At 47.3% G+C, this 26,126-nt stretch overlaps 1 protein-coding gene across 2 annotated transcripts in view; it reads left to right on the top strand.

Annotated features, from left to right (window-relative positions):
- The window catches only part of LOC115097457 (cold-inducible RNA-binding protein-like), a 71,844-nt gene extending 58,178 nt beyond the window's left edge, over positions 1–13,666 (top strand). For both annotated transcript variants that reach the window (XM_029613298.1, XM_029613297.1), the window contains exons 7-8: positions 5,842–5,923; positions 13,508–13,666. In XM_029613298.1, coding sequence (XP_029469158.1) covers positions 5,842–5,846 — 5 coding nt within the window. In that variant the 3' untranslated portion in view covers positions 5,847–5,923; positions 13,508–13,666. The remainder of the gene's footprint in view (positions 1–5,841; positions 5,924–13,507) is intronic.
- Positions 13,667–26,126: the final 12,460 nt, after the last annotated feature.

The raw sequence follows: 26,126 nt of genomic DNA, 5'->3' as shown, positions 1-26,126 counted from the left end.
GGATGTCCGTGACATATGTACGTGGAAGCAATCGCATCCTTCAACCACCGGGCAATAGTGGCTTTGGAAGCCTTACTACCTTATTTCGGACCACTCCATAAAATGAAAAGATGATCCGACAGCCGAAAAGGATTAGTAACCTCCAAGTAGCGAAGAAGTACCCTTCGGACATCCAGCTTCTGCATTTCCCGACCGTGAAGTGAGTTTTTATCCACGTCTGAAAAGGCTGGTAACTCCACAGACTGACTGACATGGAAAGTCGAGACTACCTTTGGAAGAAAAGAAGGCCCCGTACGAAGAGAGATGCCGGAATCCGAAATGCGCAGGAACGGCTCCCTATAAGACAAAGCTTGGAGTTCTGAAATACGTCTGGCCGAACAAATAGCCACCAGAAAAATCGTTTTAAGGGTCAAATCCTTCAACGTGGCCCATTTAAGAGGCTCGAAGGGAGCATTACAAAGACCTCGGAGAACCAAGTTCAAACTCCATGAAGGGCAAACAGCCCGTACTGGTGGATTTAAATATTTAGCTCCTCGCAAGAAATGAACCACATTGGGACGATAAGCAATGGAAGAACCGTCAATCTTACCACGTAAACAACCCAGGGCCGATACCTGTACTCTAAGCGAATTAGGCTAAACCTTTCTTCAAACCATCCTGAAGAAAAGCGAGAATGTGAACTATGGTCGTCTTGCGTGGGAACACCTTCCACACTCTGACATAGGTAAGAGATGTAGACGCCTTACGAGCCCTCAAAAGAGTAGAAATAACCGCTTCAGGATATCCTTTCTTTCTTAACTGTCTCCTCTCATAAGCCAGGCCGCTAGACAAAAGCGATCCGCCTGATCAAAAAATACTGGACCTTGCCGTAGCAGCTTCGGAAGATAATGGAGACGTAGAGGACCGTCCACCTGTAGATTGAGGTCCACAAACCACCGTAGTCTCGGCCACTCCAGGGCCACCAGAATGACCGGGCCCTCGGTGATATTCTATGCGCCAAAGAATTTTGCCCACCAAAGGCCATGGCGGAAACACGTATAGAAGAATGTCCTGTGGCTATGGTAGAACCAGAGCATCCACTCCTTCTGATCCTTGCTCTCTTCTGCGGCTGAAAAACCGAGCCGCTTTGGAGTTCAAGCAAGCTGCCATGAGGTCCAGACGAGGAACTCCCCACCGGCGTGTTACAAGCCGCATCGCTGTGTCGGAAAGTTCCCATTCTCCAGGGTCTAGCCATTGTCTGCTGAGGAAATCGCCTGAACACCCTGGCTATATGCGACGCTGCTATGCGAGACAGGTGACGTTCCGCCCAAGTCATCAACTTGGCTGCTTCGGAGGCTACCGGGTGGCTCCTGGTTCCCCCTTGATGGTTGATGTAAGCGACGGTGGTTGCGTTGTCGGAAAGTATCCTGACCACTTAGTGACGAACAATCGGTAGAAATTGGTATAATGCCAACCTGACAGCTCTGGTTTCTAGACGATTGATGGACCACGTCGTTTGGAGCGGGGACCATTGGCCCTGAATTGATTGGGACTGACAAACCGCTCCCCAACCAGTCAAGCTGGCATCTGTTGTGCCTATAATCCATTGAGAAGCTTCCAGGTCTACCCCTTGAAGTAAATGATGTGGAACCAACCACCATTGGAGGCTGGATCTCGCTGGTTCCAGCAATGGTAAGGGCATGTGAAACTCCTCAGACTTGTGGTCCCATCGCGATAGAAGCGCCCTCTGTAAGGGTCGTAAATGAGCAAAATCCCACGGTACCAATTCCAGGGTAGACGCCATAGAACCAAGAACCTGTAAGTAATCCCATGCCGTTGGTGAAGGTAGATAAAAAAGGGTTCTCACTTGGGGCATCAACTTTTCCATGCGTCCTAGTGGTAGGAAAACCTTTCCCACCGCTGTGTCGAAGCGAGATCCCAGAAATTCCAGTACTTGCGAGGGAATCAGGTGACTTTTGGCAAAGTTGGCCACCCATCCTAGAGAGTGAAGGCAAATCAAGACAGTACCGCTGCCTTGCAAAGTTCCTCAGACTTTGCGCGAATTACCAGTCTAGGTAGGGATAGACCAATATTCCTTCCCGTCACACTCGTAGCCGCCACGACCATTACTTTAGTGAATACACGCTGTGCCGTTGCTAGGCCAAAAGGAAGTGCGCAGAACTGGTAATGTTCGCCCAACACCATGAACCGTAGAAACCTTTGGTGCTCCTGAATTCCTATGTGAAGATAAGCTTCTGCTAAGTCCAAAGAAGCCAAAAACTCTCCCTTGTGGACAGCTGCAACTACTGACCTCAAGGTCTCCATACGGAACTTTTGGATTCGTAAGTGTAGATTGACCTTCTTCAAATCCAATATCGGACGAAACGAACCTTCTTTCTTCGGAACCATGAAGTAAATGGAGTAACGACCGGTCTGACGTTCGGCTGCTGGAACTGGGACAATAGCTCCCAGCGCCCACAGTCAAGATAACGTCTGGTAAATAACCTGTTGCTTTTCCCGAGGACCGCCAGAAGATATCAGAAAACAGTCCCGAAGCAGGCGAACAAAATCCAAAGTGTAACCATGACTTAACCTCGGACCAGTGGGTCCTAGACATATCTTGACCCATTCCTTGTAAAATTGGGAGAGACGTCCCCCGATCATTGGTATGGAGCAATGAGCCGGCGTCCCTTCATTGGGAAGACTTAGGAGGGGCGAAGGTGTGTGAGGTCCCACCACGCTGAGATCGCCTGCCACGAAAGGAATGTGTCCATGTTTGAGACCTGGAAGGTGTCTGTCGTGAAGTGAAGGGGGTCACCCTTCCGGCACGAAAATGTCGACCTCGAAAGTGTCCCAGGAAGGTACCCACAAACCGAAGTCTTGGCTTGTCTTCCGGGAGTTTATAGACTTTATTTTCACCCAGGTCCTTAATAAGTTGCTCTAGTTGTTCGCCAAACAGAAGTTTACCCTTAAAAGGGAAGGAACCCAGCTGAGATTTAGAGGTAGAATCTGCCGCCCAATGGCGGAGCCATAATAGCCTTCTGGCCGAAACTGCCAAGGACATTGTGCGAGCAGAAGTCTTAAGAAGATCGTATAACGCGTCAGCCGTGTAGGCGACTGCTGACTCCATGCGGTTCGCCTGTTCAGCCTCCTCAGGAGAAAGTTCCTGTGATGTGAGTAATTGTTGAACCCATCGGAGGGTAGCCCTCTGCATAAAGCTGCTGCAAACAGCCGCCCTTACCCCCAAGGCTGAAACTTCAAAAATGCGTTTAAAATTTCCAATTTTCTATCTTGAAGATCCTTCAGGGCCGTTCCTCCGGTGACTGGGATCGTAGTGTGTTTGACAACAGCGGTAACCGCTGAGTCCACATGAGGAATCTTAAGCAGATCCAAAGATTCAAAGGGTAATGGATAGAGTTTGTCCATGGCTCTACTGACCCTTAAGGATTCTTCTGGAGAATCCCATTTCTTAAACAATTTGAAAAAGTTTTGGATGAAAAGGAAAAGTTTGTGGGGGGGACGTAGACAGGATAAAACTGCATCCCCCTGGGAAGGGTCTGGGACCTTCGAGGGTAAAGGAACCTCCAACTCATAGAGAACATGCGGAATCAGAGGATCCAACTTCTCCTTACTGAATAACTGCAGCACCTGCGGATCATCTCCCTCCATTGGGGTAGCAGAATCTGCATCTCTATTGACATCCATGTTGGCCAGGTCCGTAAGGGAAGGATCCGCAGGCGGTGAGGGCTGGGGAATTCCGGAAACCGTAGCAGTAATAGGGATTCCTGACCTTGAATTTCCCATGACCGGAACTGAAGGCAAAGGATTGGTAAGAACTGCCCCTGTATTAGATAGGGCTGCTTCAGCCTCCAAGTAGGCTTTATGCATTGATAAAATAAATTGAGGTGAAAAAGGGGGGTTTGTCTTTAAGGATCCTTCCGGAATTAAATTTGAGGGAGGGGCAGCATTAGTAGTCGAATCGTGCTGCTTTTCGGGACTTAATGCCGGTGGGGGGAGAGAAGGATCCACCTCCTCCTCCCAGCACTGCTCTGCATCGGTTTCCGATGCATTCACTATGGCTGCCGCTGATCCCTCAAGCGAGCTTGGCTGAAATCGTTTGGCTGCTGGCACTTCAGAGGCGCTACGAGGTCGGGAGGTCCTGCCTGGCATCGTCTTCCGCGAGGATCCCTCACCCCCAGGAAGGCAACGGGAGCAGAGACCCTCGCAGGAGAGCCGGCTCCCCGCATCTCTACAAGCTATACAAATATGCCCCCACAGCATAAAAAGGCGCGAATTTAAAACTGTTTGGACCGGGTGAACAATTCCACCCCCTCTGGAGGCCCGGGGAATACGGCAGGCACAAGTAAGAAAATTGAAAATATATAAATTTATTCACTACCTTGCTATTTGGCGTTCGATATTATTATTATTTTTTTTTTTAAATGTCACAGGCACCAGAGGCAGAAACCTCTCTGGTGAAAATTAATATCTGTGACACAACCAGAGGAAAAAAACTGTCCAGGGGCAAGGTAGGAATGAAACGAGGAGAAAAGTGACCGGCCCACCGGTAAATAGTCTCCTCCCACACCGGGCTAGCAGCCAAAATCTCTGGGTAGAAGGCTTTAGGGCAATTCCCTGCCTAGCCTGCCTGAGAGAAAATTTGTAAGTCTGCTTTTTTTTTTTTTTTTTTTAATTGATCTAGTCAAGGGCAATAGACAAAAGATTAATGAAACCAAACCTGGTCATATACAAAGAATTGTCTTAGAATTAGACAATTCTAATTAGAATTGTCTTTGAAAAGGATCAGGACCGCAGGTCATGCCTCTGCATCTGCTGGAGTCAGAGAGATACTGAAGAGGACACAGGTGGCACACTGGTAATCAAGGGGGGGTGCCCTTTTCAGTTTGTCTGACTCCATCTGCTGGAGGGGAGGCATAACCCAGCAGTCTGGACTGATCCTGGTACGTACAGGTAATAGGCTTTTAAGGTAGCTTGATATAATAAAATTATGGCTCCTTTCAAGGAAGTACTTAGAAAAGGAGGATATGTTCCCTGATCACCTTTAAATTCTGTGTTACGGATGAACACATTTAGCTTAGCTCAGCCTTTTTATAGCAGATGGTGCAGGAACACTTAGGGCAGGCAGAATGGTCTTGGGTAGTTGGGTTTGTTGATGCCTTAAACTTCTAAGAATCCTCTGCTAGCATATGGAAACAACAGTGTCCTTGGCGAAAGAAGTGTTGTGCCTCCAGTGAAACTTCTGAGACGAAAGCTGCTCTTGGCTAGTTCATATGTGGGAATAGTCCTATAATTCGAGGTAACTCTTTTGCTCATGTCCACATCCTTCTCTTGAGCTCATTTGAGTCTAATGTGCCAGTGAAATGCTCTTTGACCACGGCAGCATACAACTTTTCTCATGGCATAAAGAGTACCGACTGGCTCTTGCTATGTGATTTGTTAGGAATGTTAGTAATGCTTAGTTATGGGTGATACGTGGCTATGTCATGTTAAACCCCCCCCTACATCCCCAATAGGTTTATCTAGTGCTCATTTTCTGATTTTCATTATTTGCTGCTGCTACTTCAATATTCTAGTTCTTATTTAGCAATTCTGTAAACAAACCATTCCCCCAAGTGCATTTTAGTTTAATGGCTTTATATAATAAATGCACTAGCCAAATATATTCTGATCCTGATTAGGATGTGTTACATAGACTTGTTCAGTTTGTCAGATAAACTGCCCATGGACACATCTCTCACAGATGGGAGGGAGGTGCAGATGAAGATTTCTAAGCAGGGGATGTAGGAAATACTGTGCAAAGTATATAATGTTCTGCTTAGTAACATGTATTTCTGTTTTCAGACTGAAGATAAACCAGGGTCTTCAGCTTAAATGTTTTGCTGTGCATTGTGACACAAATCTAAAGACCAGACTTTTCATACAGGTAAAAATAAATTCTTGCTGGTATCCTGTTGTCTTACAAGTTTGTATTTTTTTTTTAAACTGAATTTCCTAGCGTGTAGCAGATGGACTCAGGACCAATGGGTATAGTGTACTCCTGTTAGCAGTTGGGAGACTGATCAGATTTCAATCTGACATCAGCCCCTAATACATATACCCCTGCAGGAAGTGCAGGTCTTCAGTATTTTCCGTCTCCATAGCAGTTAGGGACTATCTGCATGCTCTCGTAGCGTTTGAACCAAATTCATAGAAGAAAACCCAAAATTAAAGGAGAAACCTACCTGAAGACAAGCCCCGCTCTCCTGCGGTGATACCCTCGGGTCCCTCCCCCAGTTGAGATTCCCGATGTGATTTCCGTGGTCCCTTGGAGGTGAGCCTCGGTCCGGTGGCCGAATTGCGGCAAGGACCTAGCCCCTGATCCTCGGGCGCAGCTGAGAGGCAGCGGGTGCACCCCTCGAGTGCAGCGGTAAAGGTATTTGCTCTCTCCCCCCCGCAGCTGGAGACCGCCCGGGACAAAACCGGGAAGCGCCGAAGGTAAGGTAGAAATCTTCTATTTGAATCCGGTCTCCGAGGATCGAGGAAGAGCACAGGTCGCCGATCGAGACCAGTGCCACCAGGTTGATCCGCCCTAGCAGGGCCAGGCCCCGGCTATTTTCCAAGGGTCTACCCACGTGGAGACCCTCAGAGGAGGTCGCCATATTGCCCGCGTGCTCGCCGTCGCCATCTTGGCCCTGTTCGCCTAGGCGCACAAAACACTTGTGCGCATAGTCTTAAGCGCATAAGTTGCACGCACAAAGCCGGGCGCATATCTACGGCTAGGCGCACAACTCAAGCGCACCGGAGCACACGAGGTTACGTGCCGACAGACATGGCACCCACAGAACCCGGGATAAAAGCTCAAGGCCTCTGCCCAGCATGCCACATCAGAGCCGTGGTACCATACAGGGGATAGCATTGTCGGCGCATCCGGATGTGGCCCGGTTCCTTCGGGGAGGAAAGCACTTATGCCTGCCAGTAAGGCAGTCTTGTCCTTCTTGGAGCCTGAACTTGCCGCTCACAGCTTTGTGTGCGGTGCCCTTTGAGCCTTTGAAAAGGGCAACATTGAGATCTTAAGCTAAAAGTGGTGTTCTTGGTAGCTATTTCCTCTGCTCGTAGAGTTGGACCAGTCAGATCCTCTTTCTAGGGACTTGTAGATGTTCACAGGGTTATTACTACATTATCTGGAAGTGACTAACAATTTCCGAGTCTCGGATCATCTATTTGAATTCTGCAGTGGTCCAAAACGAGGTAATATGGCCTCTAGGATAACAATAGCCCACTGGCTGAAGGAAGCTAAGTTCCGCCTATCTTCTGTGGGGGAGGCCCTTTATCAGGTAGGAACCAATTTTCCTTTGCCTGAATAGGGAGAGCCCCTGCTGAGCTCATTGTCATGGGAATTGGCAGGAGTGGTGGTCAGGAACACTCCTCATCCTCCAGCAGGCGCTGTTGTAACCCTTCTCTCCTGTGCAGTAGGAGGTTCTGAAGTCCCTGCAGAGAATCTCCTTGAACCTTCCTGCATTTATGGCAGTTGCCTGGGCCTAATTACCCGCAAATGACAGGCCGAGCAGATGTGAAACTTTTCCCGTACTGTTTTCCCATTGCCATCTCTTCCTTGTGCGTGCCTCATCAGCAATGTGGCAAGCTCAAAATGGTATCTGCTGCATGGCTTCACGCTGCTGTGGGACTCCGGCTGACTCCACAACTAGTACTTTGGCCCCTGATCCCAATGTGGACTTACTCCTGCCCCCCCCTGGTGTTTGATTGCTGCTGCTGGTTTTCTTTTTTTTTTTTTAAATAAACTTTAAGGCACTGAAACTGGTTAAAGAACCCGCAGGCAAACACCAGAGAACCCGGGGCAGGGACAGAGGAGGACAAAACAGGAAGAGAGACGAACTAACAGGGCTGAGCCCAAGGCTCCCTTGCCCTACTGCACTCTCCCTACAGGAACTCTTTGTCTGTCAGGAGGCGGGCTAGGGCACCACCCTTCACGCCTGACCTGATATCACACTCGAGGGAGGGAGCAAATACTATCAGTATAGGAGGTCAGAACAGCCTATTCAGTTCTGCCAGGCCCAAGTCCACAAGCAAGGATGCATGCCCACCACCTGCTGGAGATGGAGAAATACTGACTAGATGTTGTCTGTGATGAGCTATATATGAGGGAAATCAGCGAGTTGTTCTCAGTCTCCACCTGCTGCTTGGAGTGCACAACCCACTGGTGTGGACTGGCTTATTAAAACTCATTTACCTCTCTTCTTCCCACATACTGTTCCCTCAAATATATGCCATTTATCTAGCCATTTCTTATAATATTGTATTTGCAGGCCAGGGAGAACTATGGAAATAAATAGCCTCTGTTACTCACTAATTCTACCTGCCAATTAGCCCAAATTTCTAATGTTTTTAAATAGTGGAACATAATCTAAGTTGAAAAATTGTTCATTCTATGCCCCCACAAGATTCCCATGTACTTTGTACATTTTTTTTTTTTTGCCCATTTTCAATGGGAACTTTTGTTTTGAAGAAGAAATGCAACTCTAATGCAACTCTCCTGCATCTAGATATTTAAGAGCTTAGACTTTGTTTATTTTAAATCCAGAAACCCCACTAAATTTATGAAATTTGGAAACTTACACCTTCCAAACTAAACTTTCTGGTTTAGTCGAAGTAAATAAAATATCTGCAAATAGTGATTTATATGGCAGCTTCAAGCCTTGTGGCAAAGGATTAAAAAAAAAAGTGAATAATAGTGGAGACAATGGGCACCCCTGGCAAGTTCCCCTTGCAACTGTAAATGGCTTGGAGTATGCCCCTCCATTCACCTTAATGCATGCCTGCATATAATTTGGTTAACTAATTGACAAAGGAATGGCTACATTTCATCTTATTCAGAGTTTGTCAAGAATGACTAATAGACCATGTCAAAAGCTTTCTCGGCATTGATAGAGAAAAGCACACATGGAAGCTTTTCCTTTTGTACCCACCATAGGTCAATGATTTTACGAGTGTTATCTACTGCCATGCATTTTGGCGCAAAACCTGCCTGCTATCTATAAATTAAGTAGGTACTAACTTGTTGAAAGAGTCAGATAAGATCTTTGCCAGTATCTTAAGATCTATATGTATAAGATATTTGTCTATAAAGATGGGTCTCAACCTGGTTTAGCTAAAACAGTAAGGCCTGCCATATTAGCACTGCCAAAGAGCTTTCTCCCCTCAAAGGATTGAACATCTTAGTTAACAGAACAACCAAATGTGATGCACACAACCTTGTAAAATTTAACTGTAAAACCATCCAGAACTGGAGCTTTTCACACTTTAACCTGTAGTACTTCAACAATTCTGATTCCCTGTACGTTCCCAGATCAGCCCAGACTCCTGGGTTTTGCCTCCCTTCCAGCAGATGGAGACAGAGAAAGTTCTGACAGACTCTGCCATATATACCAAGGTGCCACCCACAGTCTACCAGTATTCCTCTGTCTCCAGCAGATGGTTCAGGTGCAAAACCCACAGTCTGTTTTGGTCCGTGATATTTAGGTAGAGCTTTGTTTTGGAAGTTCTTAGTGTAGACAGAGGTGTTCTTAGAGGTAAAGTTCCTAAAAAAAAAAAAAAAGCTTAGTTTGGAGTCTCAAGCCACCCATAGAGTTGTCAGGTCCTGAGGGGACCATCCCCTCTCGTGTTGCAGGCAACTGCTTGAAGGGGTCGAGGGCCCTGGTACCACGGACAGAGCAGCTCTGGGGGTGATACCGGATAGTCCGGCTCACTCCTCCCAGACGGAACAGAGGCTCATACGTGCTGCTGTGCCGGCCCGAGGGTAAATAAAAAAATAAAAAAATAAATAAATCATACACGTCTTGTCTTTTTGCTGTGCAGGTCTCTCCCTTGACTTTCTGCGTCGGCAGCTTCTTTGTGGGGAGATTCACTGGTCCGGGGGGGGGGGGGGTGTGTACCTGCAAGGCAGGGCTGTCGTGCCCCTATCGTCAGCTTGCCGCCTGTGTGATTGTGCCTTGACTGTGTTTGTTCTGATTGTCTTCCGGGAGGGAAGGGCCTCTGTTTTGCCCCAGGAGGGTCGGCAACATGCGCACCCGAATGTGGCGAAGTCCCCTGCTCCTCCGGGTGAACTGCGGGAACGGCAGCCATTTTAACTTCAGGCAGCACTAGCAGGAGAGCCACGAGGAGCGTGCGGGGGGGAGGGAATTCTCCTCCTGCATTATCTCCACAGAGGCCTGTCTCCGGAGGGACAGGGGATGCAGACCCCGACGGTACAGGGGACGACTCCTCTTCCTCGGAGTTTGTATTGCTTATGCATAAGGCCTTTAGGGCCAAGAAGGCAGGTAGGAAGCAGGTTGAGGAGGATCCCTCTCCTAGTGGCTCCCACAAGACGACTCGGAAGTGGCATAGGTCTAAGGGGAGCCGGGACGTGGATACCGGGGGCTCCAGTTCCCCTAAGGTACTATGCTCCTTGAGAACAGGGGGCTGTCAGACGGATATGGATTCGCAAGAAAAGCCCTCAGGAGGGTGGATGAGAATCCGGATTTGCCAGCGGACGAGGTCTGTGGGGCACAGGTCGCCGAGGGGGACGACCCAAAGGTAGTCTGGCTGTTCCGTAGAGATGAGCTCGGCCCGCTCATCCCCTTTGAGAGAGTTGGATCGAGGGGCCCCCGGCAGAGGTCAAACAGGGGAATATGGATCCTGTCTTGTTAGGCCTGAGGGGTCCCACTACTTCATTCCCATTCCATTTTTCCGCCACGGATTTGTTCCATGAGTGGGATACCCCTGACCTCGGGCTCAAGGTGAGTAAAGCTATGGACAAACTATATTCTTTGCCGGAGGACGCTCTGGAGATGTTACGAGTTCCTAAGGTGGACTTGGCAGTTACCAAGCGGACCACTATACAGGTCACTGGAGCGACTGCCCTCAAGGATCTGCAGGATAGAAAGTTGGAGATTCAACTCAAGATTTTTGAAGTGTAGGCGCTGGCGGAGCAGGCCGCCATGTGTAGCAATTTTGCCCTGTGTGCGGGCCTCCACTGGGTCCAGCAGCTGCAGGCAAATGAGGGCCTGTTGGAGGGTGAGGCTCTCCAAGCGGGCCGACTGGAGTCAGTGGTCGCATATAGTGCTGACTTCCTTCATGATCTGTTGAGGGCCTTGGCCAGGTCCATGGTATCTGCAGTGTCAGCATGCAAACTCCTGTGGTTGAGAAACTGGGCGGCGGATGTTTCGTCTAAGGCACAACTTGGCTCCATGCCCTTTAAGGGAAAGCTGCTTTTTGGTAAGCAGTTAGAGGATTTGATCCAATCCCTGGGAGAAAATAAGGTCCATCATTTACCGGCGGATCAGCCAAAGTCCAGAGGTTCTTTTTCTGCGAGATCTCGCTTTCGAGGAAATCAGAAGTTTCGTCTTGCCAGGGCTCAGGGACCTGCTTTCAGACAACAGTTGTAGTCTCAGTTCTTTCATGGCTGCCGGTTTGGGAGACCTGGAGCTTCCCCAGCGTCCACTGGAGTTAAGTCTTCGCAATGAGAGGAGGGGGGCCCACTCCTCGGAGGTTGTCATGGGGGGCAGACTGTCCTTGTTTTACGAGGAATGGGCCAGGGTGACGTCTGATCAGTGGGTCCTCACAGTGATAAAACAGTTACGCTTTAGATTTTGTACACCGTACCCGCGACCTATTTCTGAGGTCCCCCGTATGCATACCAAGAAAAGCGTCGGGCAGTGTTCGACACGTTACGGTGACTTCGGGGTCTGGGGGCAATTGCCCCGGTCCCGTTAGGAGAACAAAGGAAGGGCCGGTATTCCATACACTTTGTGGTACCAAAGAAAGAGGGAACCTTCTGACCCATCCTCGATCTAAAAGGTGTCAATCAGGTGCCAAGCTTCCGCATGGAGACCCTGCAGTCGGTGACTGCCTCTGTACGTCCAGGTGAGTTTCTGGCGTCACTTGTATAAATTACCTCTCTCTGTAAAAGGCGCTTCTCTGCAGATATTGGACACAAGGATATCACAAAGAATTTAGTAAAAGCAAATATAAATTTATTATTGAATATCCTTGGGAGACACAGACAGCCAGACCTTCAACACAGGGAAAGCACTACAGTCTGTCTCTCCCAGTATCTTGTAAGAGCTGTATTTTATAGGTTTAAACCATACAGAGAATGCCTGTGACGAGGATCACTTACGCTGTCCTGAGCCATTTGCCATCTGTTACCTCATGACCTTTTAACATAGGCTTTGCAGAGCTTAAATGTATTCCAGATGTCTTCCAAAGTCTTGAATCTGAGGTCAGTTAAAGGTTTTTTTTCCTATGGCCAAAATTGCAAGCTGGCCACAGACAATGAAGGATTCTGGGAGTGAGCAATAGTCTCCATATTAGGCTGCCCATATATCACACTGGACTTAATGGAAGCTTATCTGCACATCGGCATATGAAGAGATCACCAGCAGTTTCTACGGTTTTTCATCCTAGGTCACCATTATCAATTTCAAGACCTGCCTTTCGGGCTGGCCACTGCTCCCAGAACGTTCACCAAGATCATGGTGGTAATGGCGGCTCAGCTTCGCAGGAAAGGCTGGTTGGTGCATCCCTGTCTGGACGACTGGCTGATTTGAGCAAAGTCTGAGGAGGTTTGGGGAAGGTGTGTTTCGAGCGGGCCTCTCCGGGTCCCACCCTAAATAATTGCGCTCTGGTACATCCTAGGAGTCTGGACTAATCTGGGTACGTACAGGGAAAGGAAAATTGGTTCTTACCTGAATTTTCGTTCCTGTAGAACCACGGATCAGTCCAGAGTCCCACCCTTTTTTTCTCAGCCTTAAGTCAAGGGAGAATCCGCTCGGTCGATAATTGTCTAAGCTGATATTGCAGATTTAATTTCTCAGGTTTGGGTCACGGTCAGCCTTCGTGATCCGGTTGTTCAAGTTTGGGTTTCCCTTTCCTATATATAGTTTAGTTTGATCCATTCTGCTTTGACATTGAGTAATACTGGCAGACTGTGGGTGGCATCTTGGTATATATGGCAGAGTCTGCCAGAACTTTCTCTGTCTCCATCTGCTGGAAGGGAGGCAAAACCCAGGAGTCTGGACTGATCCATGGTACTACAGGAACGAAAATTCAGGTAAGAACCAATTTTCCTTTTCCTGCTCTAAGAACTGACATTGGTCATCAGTTGGTGAAGGGAGGTTTATATTGGACAAATAGTCTGTTGGAATCTTGAATCAAAGTATCAGTTCCATATGGATCTTGATAGAATTGCAGAAAACATTTATTAATTTCTGGGCTACCTGTCACTATGTAGCCATCCCCCTTCCTCTAAATTTTCACAACTTAATGGCACAAAATCAAATTTTCAACTTTCTTGCCAATTTCTCTGCCTTATGTTTTACTAATTCCAAGTTATATACTATAAAGAGTTACGGTCCTCCCTAGCCTTTTTCAATTGTATCAAAATGTCTTGACAAGGATTGTTTGAATTTCCAATGGGGAAATTTTATTAAATACCACGCTAATCTTTTTTTCTTTTTGCTTTGTCTTATAGGATTCCCTGGAGATCAGCCTTCCAGTATACACTGCCTTCAAGCAATCCCAAAGAACAGTCAGTGCTACATTATAGACAACATGGTTCTGAATATATATTCTGAAAGTTTCTGTTGTAGAACATAATTTATCAGGCAATAAAGTATCATTCAACCTCCAATACATTCTCTGTCTCTAAATTAGAGAAAAAAAGATCAGGCCAGATCTGACCATATTTTTTCAGTCAGTTCCCACAACCTGATTGATATTCTAGAATCTATTGTGTTAAAAAGGCTAAGAATTATGTGGTGTGGAAAAGAGTATAATGCTGTGCTTTGGGAAAACACTATCTCTAGACATCCACAAGATTCCAATCCTGCAGTTTGTTTTTTGCCCCACATAGCTGGGGAACCTGATGCAGCCCAGAAGAATTATCAAGCGTTGGAAAGAGTAATATTGAAATCTCTGCCCAAGATTAAATGCCCCTCTACCCAACGATTCAAGGTCTTGGCCAAAGAATAAAGTTCTCCCTGAATCTTGTGAAGTGTGTATATTTTACCATAGTATAAGGAATCCCCACCTCAATTTGAATAACAAGAATTCCCTGTATGTACCTGGATCAGTCAAGACTCCTGGGTTTTGGGCCCCCCCCGCGCAGATGGAGACAAGTTTAGCAACAAAACTTCGTCCTGTCTAGGATGGTGCCACCTACAGTCTGGCAGTATTCTTCTGTCTCCAGCAGGTAGAGGAGGTGCAAAACCTACAGTCTGAGTTAGGGCCTAGCTCAGTTAGGCAAAAGTTTAAAAAAATAAAATAGGGACAGTTTTCAGGAGACAGACCACAGTGTGTTCCTGCAGGTTGGGGGCTCCTGCCTCCCAGGAGCTTGTGAGATCCTGAGGGGATCATTCTCCCCCCACTGGTTACAGAGGCTGTGAGTGTTCTGGATTGAGGACCTATCGATCAACACATTCAACTACGGGGGGTGATACCGGGGAGCCCGACTCACTCCCCCCCAATAGGTTCAGGACCCAGAGATGCCGGACAGGTGGTACTTTAAAAAAAAAAAAAAAAAGACTTTTTCATGATGTTCATCTCCCGGGGCCGCTCCAATCACGGTGGGAGGTGTGTGTGTTTGGATGCCGTTTTGCCACGTTTTCAGGACGCGGGGGGTAGATGTAGTCTGCTACCATGCCATGTCAGGCCTGCAGCTCGTGTGCGCCTGTCACTGGACAGCCTGTGCACCGTGTGTGTTTCCTGGGGAAAGGGTGCCTCTGCGGTCTCTGGGTCCAGACCATGATGGGCACGTTTGGGGAGCTGCCGGTGGCGATCCCTGCTTCGTTCCTGGGCAGCGTAGGAAGAGGTGCCATTTTAGGTCCCTCAGTCAGCAGCTCTGTCTATGGGCGCCATTTTGCCTCCTTTCGGGCCAGTGGGTACGGCAGCACAGACAGTGCCAGGGGAGGAGAAACTTCCTCCCAGTTTGTCCCTGCAGCGCAGGGTCCCTGAGAGACAGGCCTGCGGATGGGGGCAGGCCTAATGTTGATACTGCAGCAGGGGATACAGATGATACTACTTTGGAGTCTTCCTTTTCCTCCGATTTTGTTCTACTCATGCATAATGCCTTTAAGGCCCGCAAAGCGGGTAAGAAGAGGCCTCTTCTCCTGAACTCTCAGCCCCGGCCTCTGAAGCGGGCTCGGGCTCCTCAGGACGCGGGTTCCTTGTCTGACCAGCGACCGAAGCCCTTAAGAGCCCTGGTGGCTGACACAGATTCTGAGGACCGGGAGTTATTTTTTATTTTTTATTTATTTAAGTTTTTTATATACCAACATTCAAGACGGCGGTCCCATCATGCTGGTTCACAAGAAACAGGGGTGAAATTATAATAAACTTTACCATTTAAACAATAGTGCAGAAAAGCAGTTACATATAACAAGGAAAACAATAACTTGGAATGAGAAGGGAAATGAAGATTAGAAAGTTATATATATGTATAAATAACATTGTGAGAGGTGGCTATTAACGCTAATACTAGCGGAGCTTGTTGCATGAAGGGAGTTAGATGGGGTTGGAGTTAGGAAAGGCCTGCGTGAACAGCCACGTTTTGAGTCTTTTCTTGAATGTTGAGATGTTACCTTCTCAGCCCCCGTGGAGGGAGATGCTGAGCAACAACAAGAGGGCTGAGGGGAGGCCATGGGACAGATGGGGATGATCCAAAGGTGGTCTGAATTTCTAGCTCCTAGGGGAGCTAGGAATTCAGCTTCCTCAGGAGGAGTCTCGGCTTGGAGCTACAGACCCTGTGATGTTGGGTCTCCTTCATCCTTCCCCTTCCATTTTTCAGCCATGGATTTGCTTTTTAAGGAGTGGGACACTCCGGACTTGGGCCTGAAGGTGGCGAAGGCCATGGTTAAACTCTATCCCTTAGCCGAGGAGGCCTTGGAACTATTGCGGGTCCCTAAGGTGGATGCAGCGGTGGCTGCAGTCTCAAAGAACACTATTCCAGTCACAGGTGGGAACAGCCCTTAAGGACCTGCTGGATCGTAAGCTGGAAATTCAGCTTAAAAATATTTGAAGTCTCCGCCCTGGGTATTCGAGCAGCGATGTGTAGTAATTTTTCGTTGCGAGCAGGTCTATGTTGGGTACAGCAGCTCCTTGCCAACGAGTCATTATCCCAGGAAGAAGCTCTACAGGCGGGACATCTGGAGGCTGTCATTGCTTACAGTGGTTAAGACCACTGGACAGCCTGTGCACCGTGTGTGTTTCCCCAGGAAACACACACGGTGCACAGGCTGTCCAGTGACAGGCGCACACGAGCTGCAGGCCTGACATGGCAGAACACTTCAAATACTTCAGAACACAGCAGCTAGAATACTAACGGGAAAAAGGAGGAGGGACCACATAACCGAAACCCTAGCGGAACTACATTGGTTACCGATTGAACACAGAATTAAATACAAAACCCTATGTACCATCCATAAACTAATTCATGATGAGAAATCAGACTGGCTAAACACAGCATTACGGGTACACGTCCCACATAGAAATCTTCGATCAGCAAATAAAGCACTCCTAACCATCCCTTCAGTTAAAACAGCAAGACTAACCCAAGTGAGGGAAAGGGCCTTATCATTAGCAGGACCCACAATTTGGAACACAATGCCTCCAGAGATCAGATTACAAAGTGATCTCAAGGCATTTAAGAAAAGTTTAAAAACATGGCTTTTTAAACAGGCATTTTACAAGGAGACGGGAGAATATAAATTACTCAGGAATAAGCAGATAAGCACCGACACACAGTAATTAGGACAATACAGTAGAGTAGTCTATGAACCCCACATCACAACTAGCATATTGATAACACTATGTATGATAAATTTACCCGTAAAAGTACTTTCAGTACACTCTGTCATGACCCACTTCTCTAAAAATTATTTTGTCTAATGACATATTGTAACTGAACCTTTGACGGCACCTGTTAGAATGTACTATAGTACACTTTTACCTACATTAAATATGTGCCTACATGTAAACTGTTGCGATGGTATATAACTTAGCGACGGTATAGAAAAGATTTTAAATAAATAAATACAGTGCGGATGCCTTTTACGACTTGCTTCGCACATCAGCCAGGACCATGGTATCGGCAGTGTCTGCGCGACGTCTTTTGTGGCGATGTAACTGGACTGCGGACATGTCTTTGAAGGCTCAACTAGGCTCCCTGCGTTCAAAAGTAAACTGCTGTTTGGCAAGGAACTGGAGGATTTAGTCCAGTCCTTAGGTGAGAATAAGGTCTCATTTTCGCAGAGATCAGAGGACCGGGACTTCTCAAGGATCAGTTTCTACCTTTCGTCACAACACAAGTAGGCAGCAGTCCTACACTCCGGCGTTTCGGTAGGCCTGCCTCTGTCCAGAACGCGCCGGGTGGAAAGACCTCGCAATGATGGTCAGCCGGCTCGTTCCTCGGTTCCAGTGGTGGGCGGCAGACTGGCTCTATTCTACGAGTGGGCCAAAATAATGTTGGATCAGTGGATCCTTTCTGTGATAAGACACTGTTACGTGTTAGATTTTGCACGTATGCCCCACCAGCGATTCCTGGTCTCTCCCTGTGGCCAGCGACTACTCGACCTCGGCGCCATCATGCCGGCAGAGGAGTTTCGAAAGGACCGGTACTCCATTTATTTCGTGGTGCCAAAAAAAGGAAACTTTTGCCCCATTCTAGACCTCAAACGTGTCAACAGATGCTTGCGGATTCCTCAATTCCGTATGGAAACACTAAGATCAGTCATTGCATCGGTGAGACGGGGGGAGTTTCTGGCATCTCTGGATCTCACCGAAGCCTATCTGCATCCGAGAAGATCATAGTTTTCTACGGTTTTCCGTTTTGGGACACCACTATTAGTTCCAGGTGCTACCACTCTGACTAGCCACGGCACCTAGAACATTCACCAAGAATATGGTGGTGGCGGCGGCAGCACAGCTCCGCAAGGAGGGATATCTGGTACATCCATACTTGGACGATTGGCTGATCCGAGCAAAGTTGGAATTGCGTTGTCAGGAAGCAGTCTATCGGGTGCTGCAGTTGCTACAGAACCTTGGTTGGGTGGTAAACCTCACCAAGAGTCGACTGACTCCCTCCCAGTCCTTGGCGTTTTTGGGGGCTTTGTTTGACACTCGTCAGGGTCCGGTATCCCTAACGGAAGAGTGTGTAACCAAGCTTCAAGGTCAGATTCGGGATTTGCTAGCCAAGTCTTCTCCAATAGTTTGGGATTATTTACAGGTGCTGGGTTCCATGACATCGACTCTGGAATTGGTTCCTTGGATTTTCGCTCATATGCAGCCTCTGCAATCAGCATTACTCTCCCGCTGGAACCCTGTCTCGGAACAGTTTCATATTCTTTTGCCTCTGACGGAATGCACTTGTTCCAGCCTAGGCTGGTGGCTCAACCCAGCCAACTTAAGGCGGGGGGGGGTGCCTTTGGTGATTCCAGATTGGACGGTGGTCACGACAGATGCCAGCCTTTATGGCTGGAGGGTGGTGTGTCAGTGGAAGTTGTTGCAGGGCAGGTGCTCCTCCGAGGAAGCTTGGTGGTCCATCAATCGCCTGGAGACCAGAACAGTGAGGTTGACTCTGCAAGCGTTTCTCCCGATTCTCCGAGGCAAGTTGGTGCGGGTTCTATCCGACAATATGACCATGGTGGCTTATATCAACCGTCAGGGAGGAACAAGGAGTCAACCGGTAGCATTGGAAGCTCGTTTGCTGATCGCTTGGGCAGAAAGGAACTTGTTCAGCATAGCAGCCTCCCACATTGCCAGGGTCAAACGTTCACGCGGACTTCCTCAGTTGTCATTGTCTAGATCCTGGGGAATGGGAGCGCACAGATGAATCCTTTCATCGCATTTATGCCCATTGGGGAACACCCTGTATAGATCTGATGGTGATGTTCAGAAACACCAAGGCGCCATGCTTCTTTGCCCACCGCAGGGAACTGTGCGCGGAGGGCGTGGATGCCCTGGTTCTCCCCTGGCCGGTAGATGTCCTGCTTTGTGTTTCCTTCTTGGCAGCTCATCGGTTGAACTCTTCGCAGAATAGAATTGCATCCAGCGGAGGTGATTCTAGTAGCTCCCGAGTGGCCGCGGTCGAACGCTTTTGTCTAGCGGCATGGCTTCTGAGAAGTGTTTGAAATCCCAGGGGTATTCGGATGCTGTGGTAACTACTCTGTTACAGTCCCATAACGTCTCCACTTCCTTATGTCATGGTCTGGAAGGTTTCTGATGCATGATGTCTCAGCAGGGGTGTTATATCTATGCGGGCGGGAGTCTCTGACATTTAGCTTTCTTCAGGATGGTTTGTCGAAGGGCTTGTCCTGGAGTTCCTTGCGGGTGCAGGTAGCGGCGATCAGTTCTTTACGTGGTAACATACAAGGGGTGAGCCTAGCGGATCATCCTGATGTGTCTCAATTTTTGCGGGGAGTGAAGCATTGGAGACCTCCGGTGCGAGTACCGTGTCCATCTTGGGATTTGAATTTGGTTCTTAAGGCCTTGTGGATGGCGCCCTTTGAACCTTTGCATAGCGTGACCTTGAAAGATCTTACGTTGAACGTGGTATTTTTGGTGGCAATTGCTTCGGCGCACAGACTGTTGGAGGTTCAAGTGTTGTTGTATAGGGCACCCTTTTTGAGGATTTCTGATGTGGGCGTTTCTCTGCGGACAGTTCCATCCTTTTCTTCCCAAGGTGGTATCTTCTTTCCATTTGAATCAGTCAGTGGAGCTTCTGGCTTTCTCTAATTGAGAAAAGTCGGACCCCAATTATAAGGATTTGAGGAAGTTGGATGTTCGAATTTTGCTGTGCTACCTGGAATTTACCAATGAGTTTAAGGTGTCAGACCATCTTTGTACTCTGGAGTGGACCTTGTCGGGGTAATAGGGCTCTTAAGACCATGCTAGCTCGTTGGGTAAAGGAGACCATATATATATTTGTTGAGTGGTCGACTGTTACCTGGGGGACTTAAGGCTCACTCTATTTGACGTCAAGCTGCTTCCTGGGCGGAGAGTCAGGTGTCCCCAGAGATTTGTAGAGCGGCTACCTCAAAGTCGCTTCACCCTTTCACCAGACATTACCGCTTGGATGTTGGGACACCATCCTAGATAAGGTGGAGTTTTTTGCTAAACTTCTGTCTCCATCTGCTAAAGGGGGGTCAAAACCCAGGAGTCTGGACTGAGCTGTGGTATACAGGAATGAAAATTATCAGGTCAGAAATAAATTTTCCTATCTATCCACTGTATCCATGTAACTTGGAATTGGCATACTGATTTCCAAGAATTTTTTATTCGAACACCTACATATTTCCCTTTAAAACCAGAACAAAATATCTGAATGGAAATTCAGCTGAAACCATAAGCTGTTCATAACCTTTTCTTTAGCCAAGTTTCCTGGAGGAAAGCTATGGAGAGTACACTTAACTGCCTTTAACTGCTATTTAATCCCTTTATAGAAAAAAAAAATCCTATAATTGGACAAACCTTATAGCTGGTGAAGACCATACTGTGAAGGACTTCAAAGGGATGTGGGGTAAACACTGTGGATCCATAAACTCTAGAGGATGTGAATGAAGAGTGGGTGGCTCGTGGGAACGACGGCTACTACCTGGAGATAATACTCTTCTTCAATAAACATACACATTGTTAATGTGACTCCAACATTGCTCTAAGCTTTAATGGCAAGAGGAAATGTGGAAAAAGATTTGTATTCACAAAAAAAATGGAGAGTAGCTTGCTTGTTACGGCAGTTACAACCCCAAACCAAATAAACCTGATACTTCACTTTCAATGCATATCTACCGTAGCTCTCTGCGTCAACAGGGGGGAATGAAGAAAAGTGGATCTATGTACAGACAACAGGAACTGAATTACATAGTCTGGGTAAACAAATAAGCGTGGGAGTAGCTTGCTTATTGCGGCGGTTACTACCCTGAATCAATTAAGCCTGATACTTCACTTGAAATACATATGCAGTTCACTGCTTCAAAGCAAGGGGGAATGAAGAAAAGTGGATTTATATTCAGACAACCAACAATGACTGACTTGCACAGGCTGGGTAAACAAATAAGCATGGGAGTAGCTTGCTTATTGCGGTGGTTACTACCACTAACTAATTAAGCTAGATATTTCACTTAGATGAAGTTCCAACACTGCTCTCTACGTTAATGGTTGGGGTGGAAGGGAAATAGAACCAAAAGGTTAGTAAGGGCCAAGAGAAACATAAATACGAGAAAAAAACAAGTGCAAAAGCTTGCTGGGCAGACTGGATGGGTCGTTTGGTCATCTTCTGCTGTCATTTCTATGTATAATAAACCCAATTATCAATAAATATCCTCTATCCAAAACCCTTTTCCATCCAGCCTTCCAATTCAATCTTATCCCTAAAATCTATTCTATACTAACCCTCTGTTATGGGTTCAGACCATGCATACTGGTAACTTGCTCAGGGGCTCTGACCTGGGGAGCTAATCTTATATAAACACATGCAATTACTAGAATTATACATGGGGGCTTGAACCCAGGAGCTAATTCCCAACACACAGAGCCAAGCACAAACTTTGATTCCCTGTACGTACCCGGATCAGTCCAGACTCCTGGGTTTTGCCTCCCCTCTAGCAGATGGAGACAGAGAAATTTTGATGGACTCTGCCATAAATACCAGGATAAAACAATAACTGGCTATGTAATATGTGCTGCAAGATAGTGGTATTATATTCTCTGAGAATGACTACTGTGTACTGTATAGTGTAATTTAAACATAAATGTAACTATAGAGATAAGACCTCAGTGTTGGCAAGAGATCTGAATTAACAGAAACTTCTGATGGCCAATTGGTCCAATCATCGGTCTTATAATCTCTAATTTTAATTTTATGTATTTTATTTAAAAATTCCTTTTATTATAACTTCTTACTGTAGTGCACACTTACATTTTATTTTATTATTAATTTTTTCTGTAAAATTAGTGTCTGTTAGCACTAGTGAAGCAACATTGTGATTTTACATGAATTGGATATTCTAAATTTACTTTAAAGTTTGACTTGGTTCACTTTAGTTTTTAAGAAACTTGTTAAACTCTGTTTCCTAAATGTTGGTGAAATTAGTATTTGTCATTCATTATTGAAATCTTATGTGCTGTGTTACCTCTTATCTGGGAAGCTATTTAAATAGACAGGCACGTCTCAAAGAGGTAACATAGTGTTGCTATTCAGCAACTTGATAACATTGATGAAATAAAGTGACAAAACTTTCACTCAGCCGAACAATTGGCTGTGTTATGCTGATGGATTCAATTATCTCAAAAAGGTAACAATGTTGATGTTCAAACAACTTAGTAACAGTGGGTTAACCACTCAATGATTCTGTGTAAATAAACCACAATGTTGACTGATGGAACTATTTAAAACTAGTCTAATGGCTTTGTGCCACAAAATTTGGTGCAAAATTCTCTGCAGCCGAATATATAATGCAACTTGAGCAATGAAATTTCAGTCTTGCAATTAATTACGGGACGGGCGGTATGATTCACTCCGTCTCTCATGGAGTCTTGAATCCCGACAATGTTTATAAACGGCAGAACACTTATCTTGAATTTGGTGAGTTTGATGATCACAGACGTTACAGATTGTTCATTCACTCTGTTCTGCCGTAACTGGGACCCGAAGGGTCTAACAACTGCCGCCAACGCGGCCGGCGTTTCGCAAAAAACGCTGCTTCAGGGCGGACTCTAGAGTTAAGCAACAAATGAATAAAAATTATTTACCTTTTGTTTAGAAAGCAAATATTGCATGAAAGCAAATTTAAAGTCACTTACGATTTGTAGAGAAAAACTCCTTCTACTATGGTCGGGTTCAGACTGAAATTGTTTTCAAAAATGGCCGCGCTAGATTTAAACTGTTGATTGGCTTAAAAAGTCACCAATAGGTGTTCTCAAATGCAAGCTGCCAATGTGCTGACGTTGTGCTATGCTATCAATGCCATACGTATTGTTGCAATGTAACACTTACTACTTGTCAATAAAGATCTTTGATGTTAAACTCAGTACAGACCGTCATGCACCTACTTCTTTAATGTGAATGGAATAAAATGCTTGGTGATAACTTGACGAATGAAGATGATTCAATGAATGAGACTATTCCATTCTATTTTGGAATTCAAACCATCAGGTTCTTCAGATTTTAATTTGAAGATCCATTCTTGCTCTTTTTTATACAATAATCTCTCTCTGTCACCTCCCCTTATGTCACGTTTGATATGTTCTAATACAAACCATCTCAGCTCTTTGATATCATGGTTTTCCTGCATGCAATGCATCACTAATGGAGCAGATGGTTTTTTATTCTTCAGACAGCTTTTGTGTTCACCTATCCTTAATTTAAATGATCTCATTGTCTGTCCCACGTAAATTGTTACATGGACATCTTATAATATATATCACATGTTCTCACAGGACAAGCAGGATGGTTGTCCTCACAAATGGGTGACATCGAGGATGGAGCCCACCACGGAAAACTTCTGTCAAAGTTTAAACAGAACTTTGACTGGCCCCTACTGGGCATGCCCAGCAAGGCACTGACCCTGCAGCCAGCAGGGGTCTCCCTTCAGTCTTCTTTTTTCTGCGCAGCAGTTGCCACGCGGTGAAAGGAGCTCTCTAACCACGTTCCTGACAGGAATTTGGAAGTTAATTTCCTAAGAAAATTTGCCCCTCAGGGGTCTCCCTTCGACAAATTTTTAGTCATCTTACGGAACCCGGTAAGTTTTTTGCCTTTTTCCATCGACTACTGTCGATTTTGGCCCTTGAGGCCTGTTGGCACTTACCGATCCCCAGCCAAAATTTTGGCTTCAGGCCATGGCAACGGGGTTCCGCCGTTGTCCGGATTGTACCCGGACTATGTCCATCACAGACCCCCACAGGGTTTGTGTAATGTGTTTGGGTAGTGAGCATGATGTCCTGACTTGCACCAAATGTGCCTTAATGACACCCAAGGGTCGCAAAGCCAGGATGGAGAAGATGGGGCTCCTCTTCCATGCACCCACCCCAACGCCATCGATAGCATCGACGTCATCGGAACCGGCACCGTCGAAGTTGTACCATCATCGTCAACCCTCCGGTGACCGTCCGCCATCGATCGCTTCTCGGCCGTCGACTCCCGTCCCTTCCCCGGATGGGCGAGGGGATCGGAAGGAAAAGCACCGCCATCGACGGCACAAGTCTCGGCCTGTCGAGGATCCACAGCCATCGACCTCTGCTCAAGCCGAGCCACCGACAAAGAAGCCGCGAACAGACTGGACACCCTCCACGTCTCGTTCGCCGGCATCGAGGAAACCCTCACCCTCCCGGGGTGCGGGGGCCGTGATCCCACCGGTTACGGTGGTCCCTCCGGCCCTGCCTCAGCCTCCCTCTCCCGTCGAGCCGGGTATGGTTACCCCTGGTCTCCGGGCAGAACTGGACCGGCTGGTCCAGGAGGCCATCGAGAAAGCGATGAAGAAATTGCAACCTCCATCGGCACCGTCTCCGGCACTGGTTCCAGTGCCGCCCCCGACACCGACACCGGCACCGGCTTCGCCACCGAGGAGGGAACCGACCACCGAGCCGTTGATACAAGCGCTAGCACCGCTACTGAGCCGCATGGAGGCGCTCATGACGGCCCTTCCATCGGTGATTCCAGTACCATCGACAACACCACCGTCTCCGACTGGATTTTCATCGGCAGGAGAAACACCGTTCCGGATTCCCCCTTCCGGGGTGGTTCCATCGGTGCCTTCTGGTATATCTCCACCGATATATCCTTCGGTTCCATCCATTCCACGCCAGGCACCGATTCCATCGGCAGCACCGAAGCCATTGATGCCATTTCTGGTTCCACCTACGGCACCGATTCCACCTCGGTTTCCATCGATGCCTTCAGAGCCTCAGCCAGGTCCATCAGGGCTACAAGCCCCACTTGATCCCTACGATACCTGGGGTGATGATGATGATACATCTTCTGACACAGATTTGCCTTCGCCACCATCTCCTACAGAGAGTAGAAAAAGATCTCCTCCTGAGGATCTATCTTTCATTAATTTTGTGAAAGAGATGTCAGAAGTTGTACCTTTTCAACTACAATCTGAAGCTGATGACAGACACCAGATGATGGAACTCCTTCAATTTCTGGATGCTCCAAAAATCATCGCTTCCATCCCTATACACCAGGTGTTTTTGGATCTGCTCAAGAAAAACTGGGAATCTCCTTCATCAGTGTCCCCAGTTAACAAAAAAGCTGACTCCACCTACCTTGTCCAGTCAGCACCAGGTTTCCAAAAACCTCAACTGGATCATCGCTCTGTTGTGGTTGAGTCCGCGCAGAAGAAGGCCAAGCGTCTTAAGCCACACTCTTCTACCCCACCTACCAGGGACAACAAGTTCCTAGATAGTGTTGGACGGAAAGTCTATCATGGAGCTATGTTGATTTCACGCATAGCTTCATATCAACTTTACATGACTCAGTACAACAGAGCCATCCTTAAGCAGATGCAAGACTATGCTGACACGTTGCCAGACCAATACCAACCGCAGCTTCAAGCCCTTCTTCACAAGGGATTTGAGGCAGGGAAGCACGAGATTAGGACTGCCTACGACATATTCGATGCTTCCACAAAAGTTTCAGCCACAGCCATCTCAGCCAGACGTTGGGCTTGGTTAAAATCATCCAACCTTCGCCCAGAGGTTCAGGATCGTCTTGCTGATTTACCCTGCTTAGGCGATAATTTGTTTGGAGAGCAAATTCAGCAGATTGTGGCGGAGTTAAAAGACCACCATGAGACGTTGAAACAACTCTCATCTGTCCCACCTGAGCTGACCTCCAAGCAACCGCAAAAGAAAGACTCTAAGAAGTCATTCTTTCGACCACGCCGTTATTACCCTCCATCGGCCAGGCCTCGTCCAGCTCGATCCTCTACTAGGCCTCAGCCGCGTCAGCCTAGGAAACAAAGGCCTACTGTAGCCCCTCCTCCTGGGCCTGCGGCTGGCCTTTGACTCCCCTGTAGGGAACACATGCCAAACCCCTCTTCCGGACATCCCTGTAGGAGGTCGACTGTACCATTTTCTACAACCTTGGTTGCAGATCA

This window comes from Rhinatrema bivittatum, chromosome 8, assembly GCF_901001135.1.
Source record: "Rhinatrema bivittatum chromosome 8, aRhiBiv1.1, whole genome shotgun sequence".
Taxonomy (NCBI): domain Eukaryota; kingdom Metazoa; phylum Chordata; class Amphibia; order Gymnophiona; family Rhinatrematidae; genus Rhinatrema; species Rhinatrema bivittatum.
This window is presented reverse-complemented; position numbering and strand designations above follow the sequence as displayed.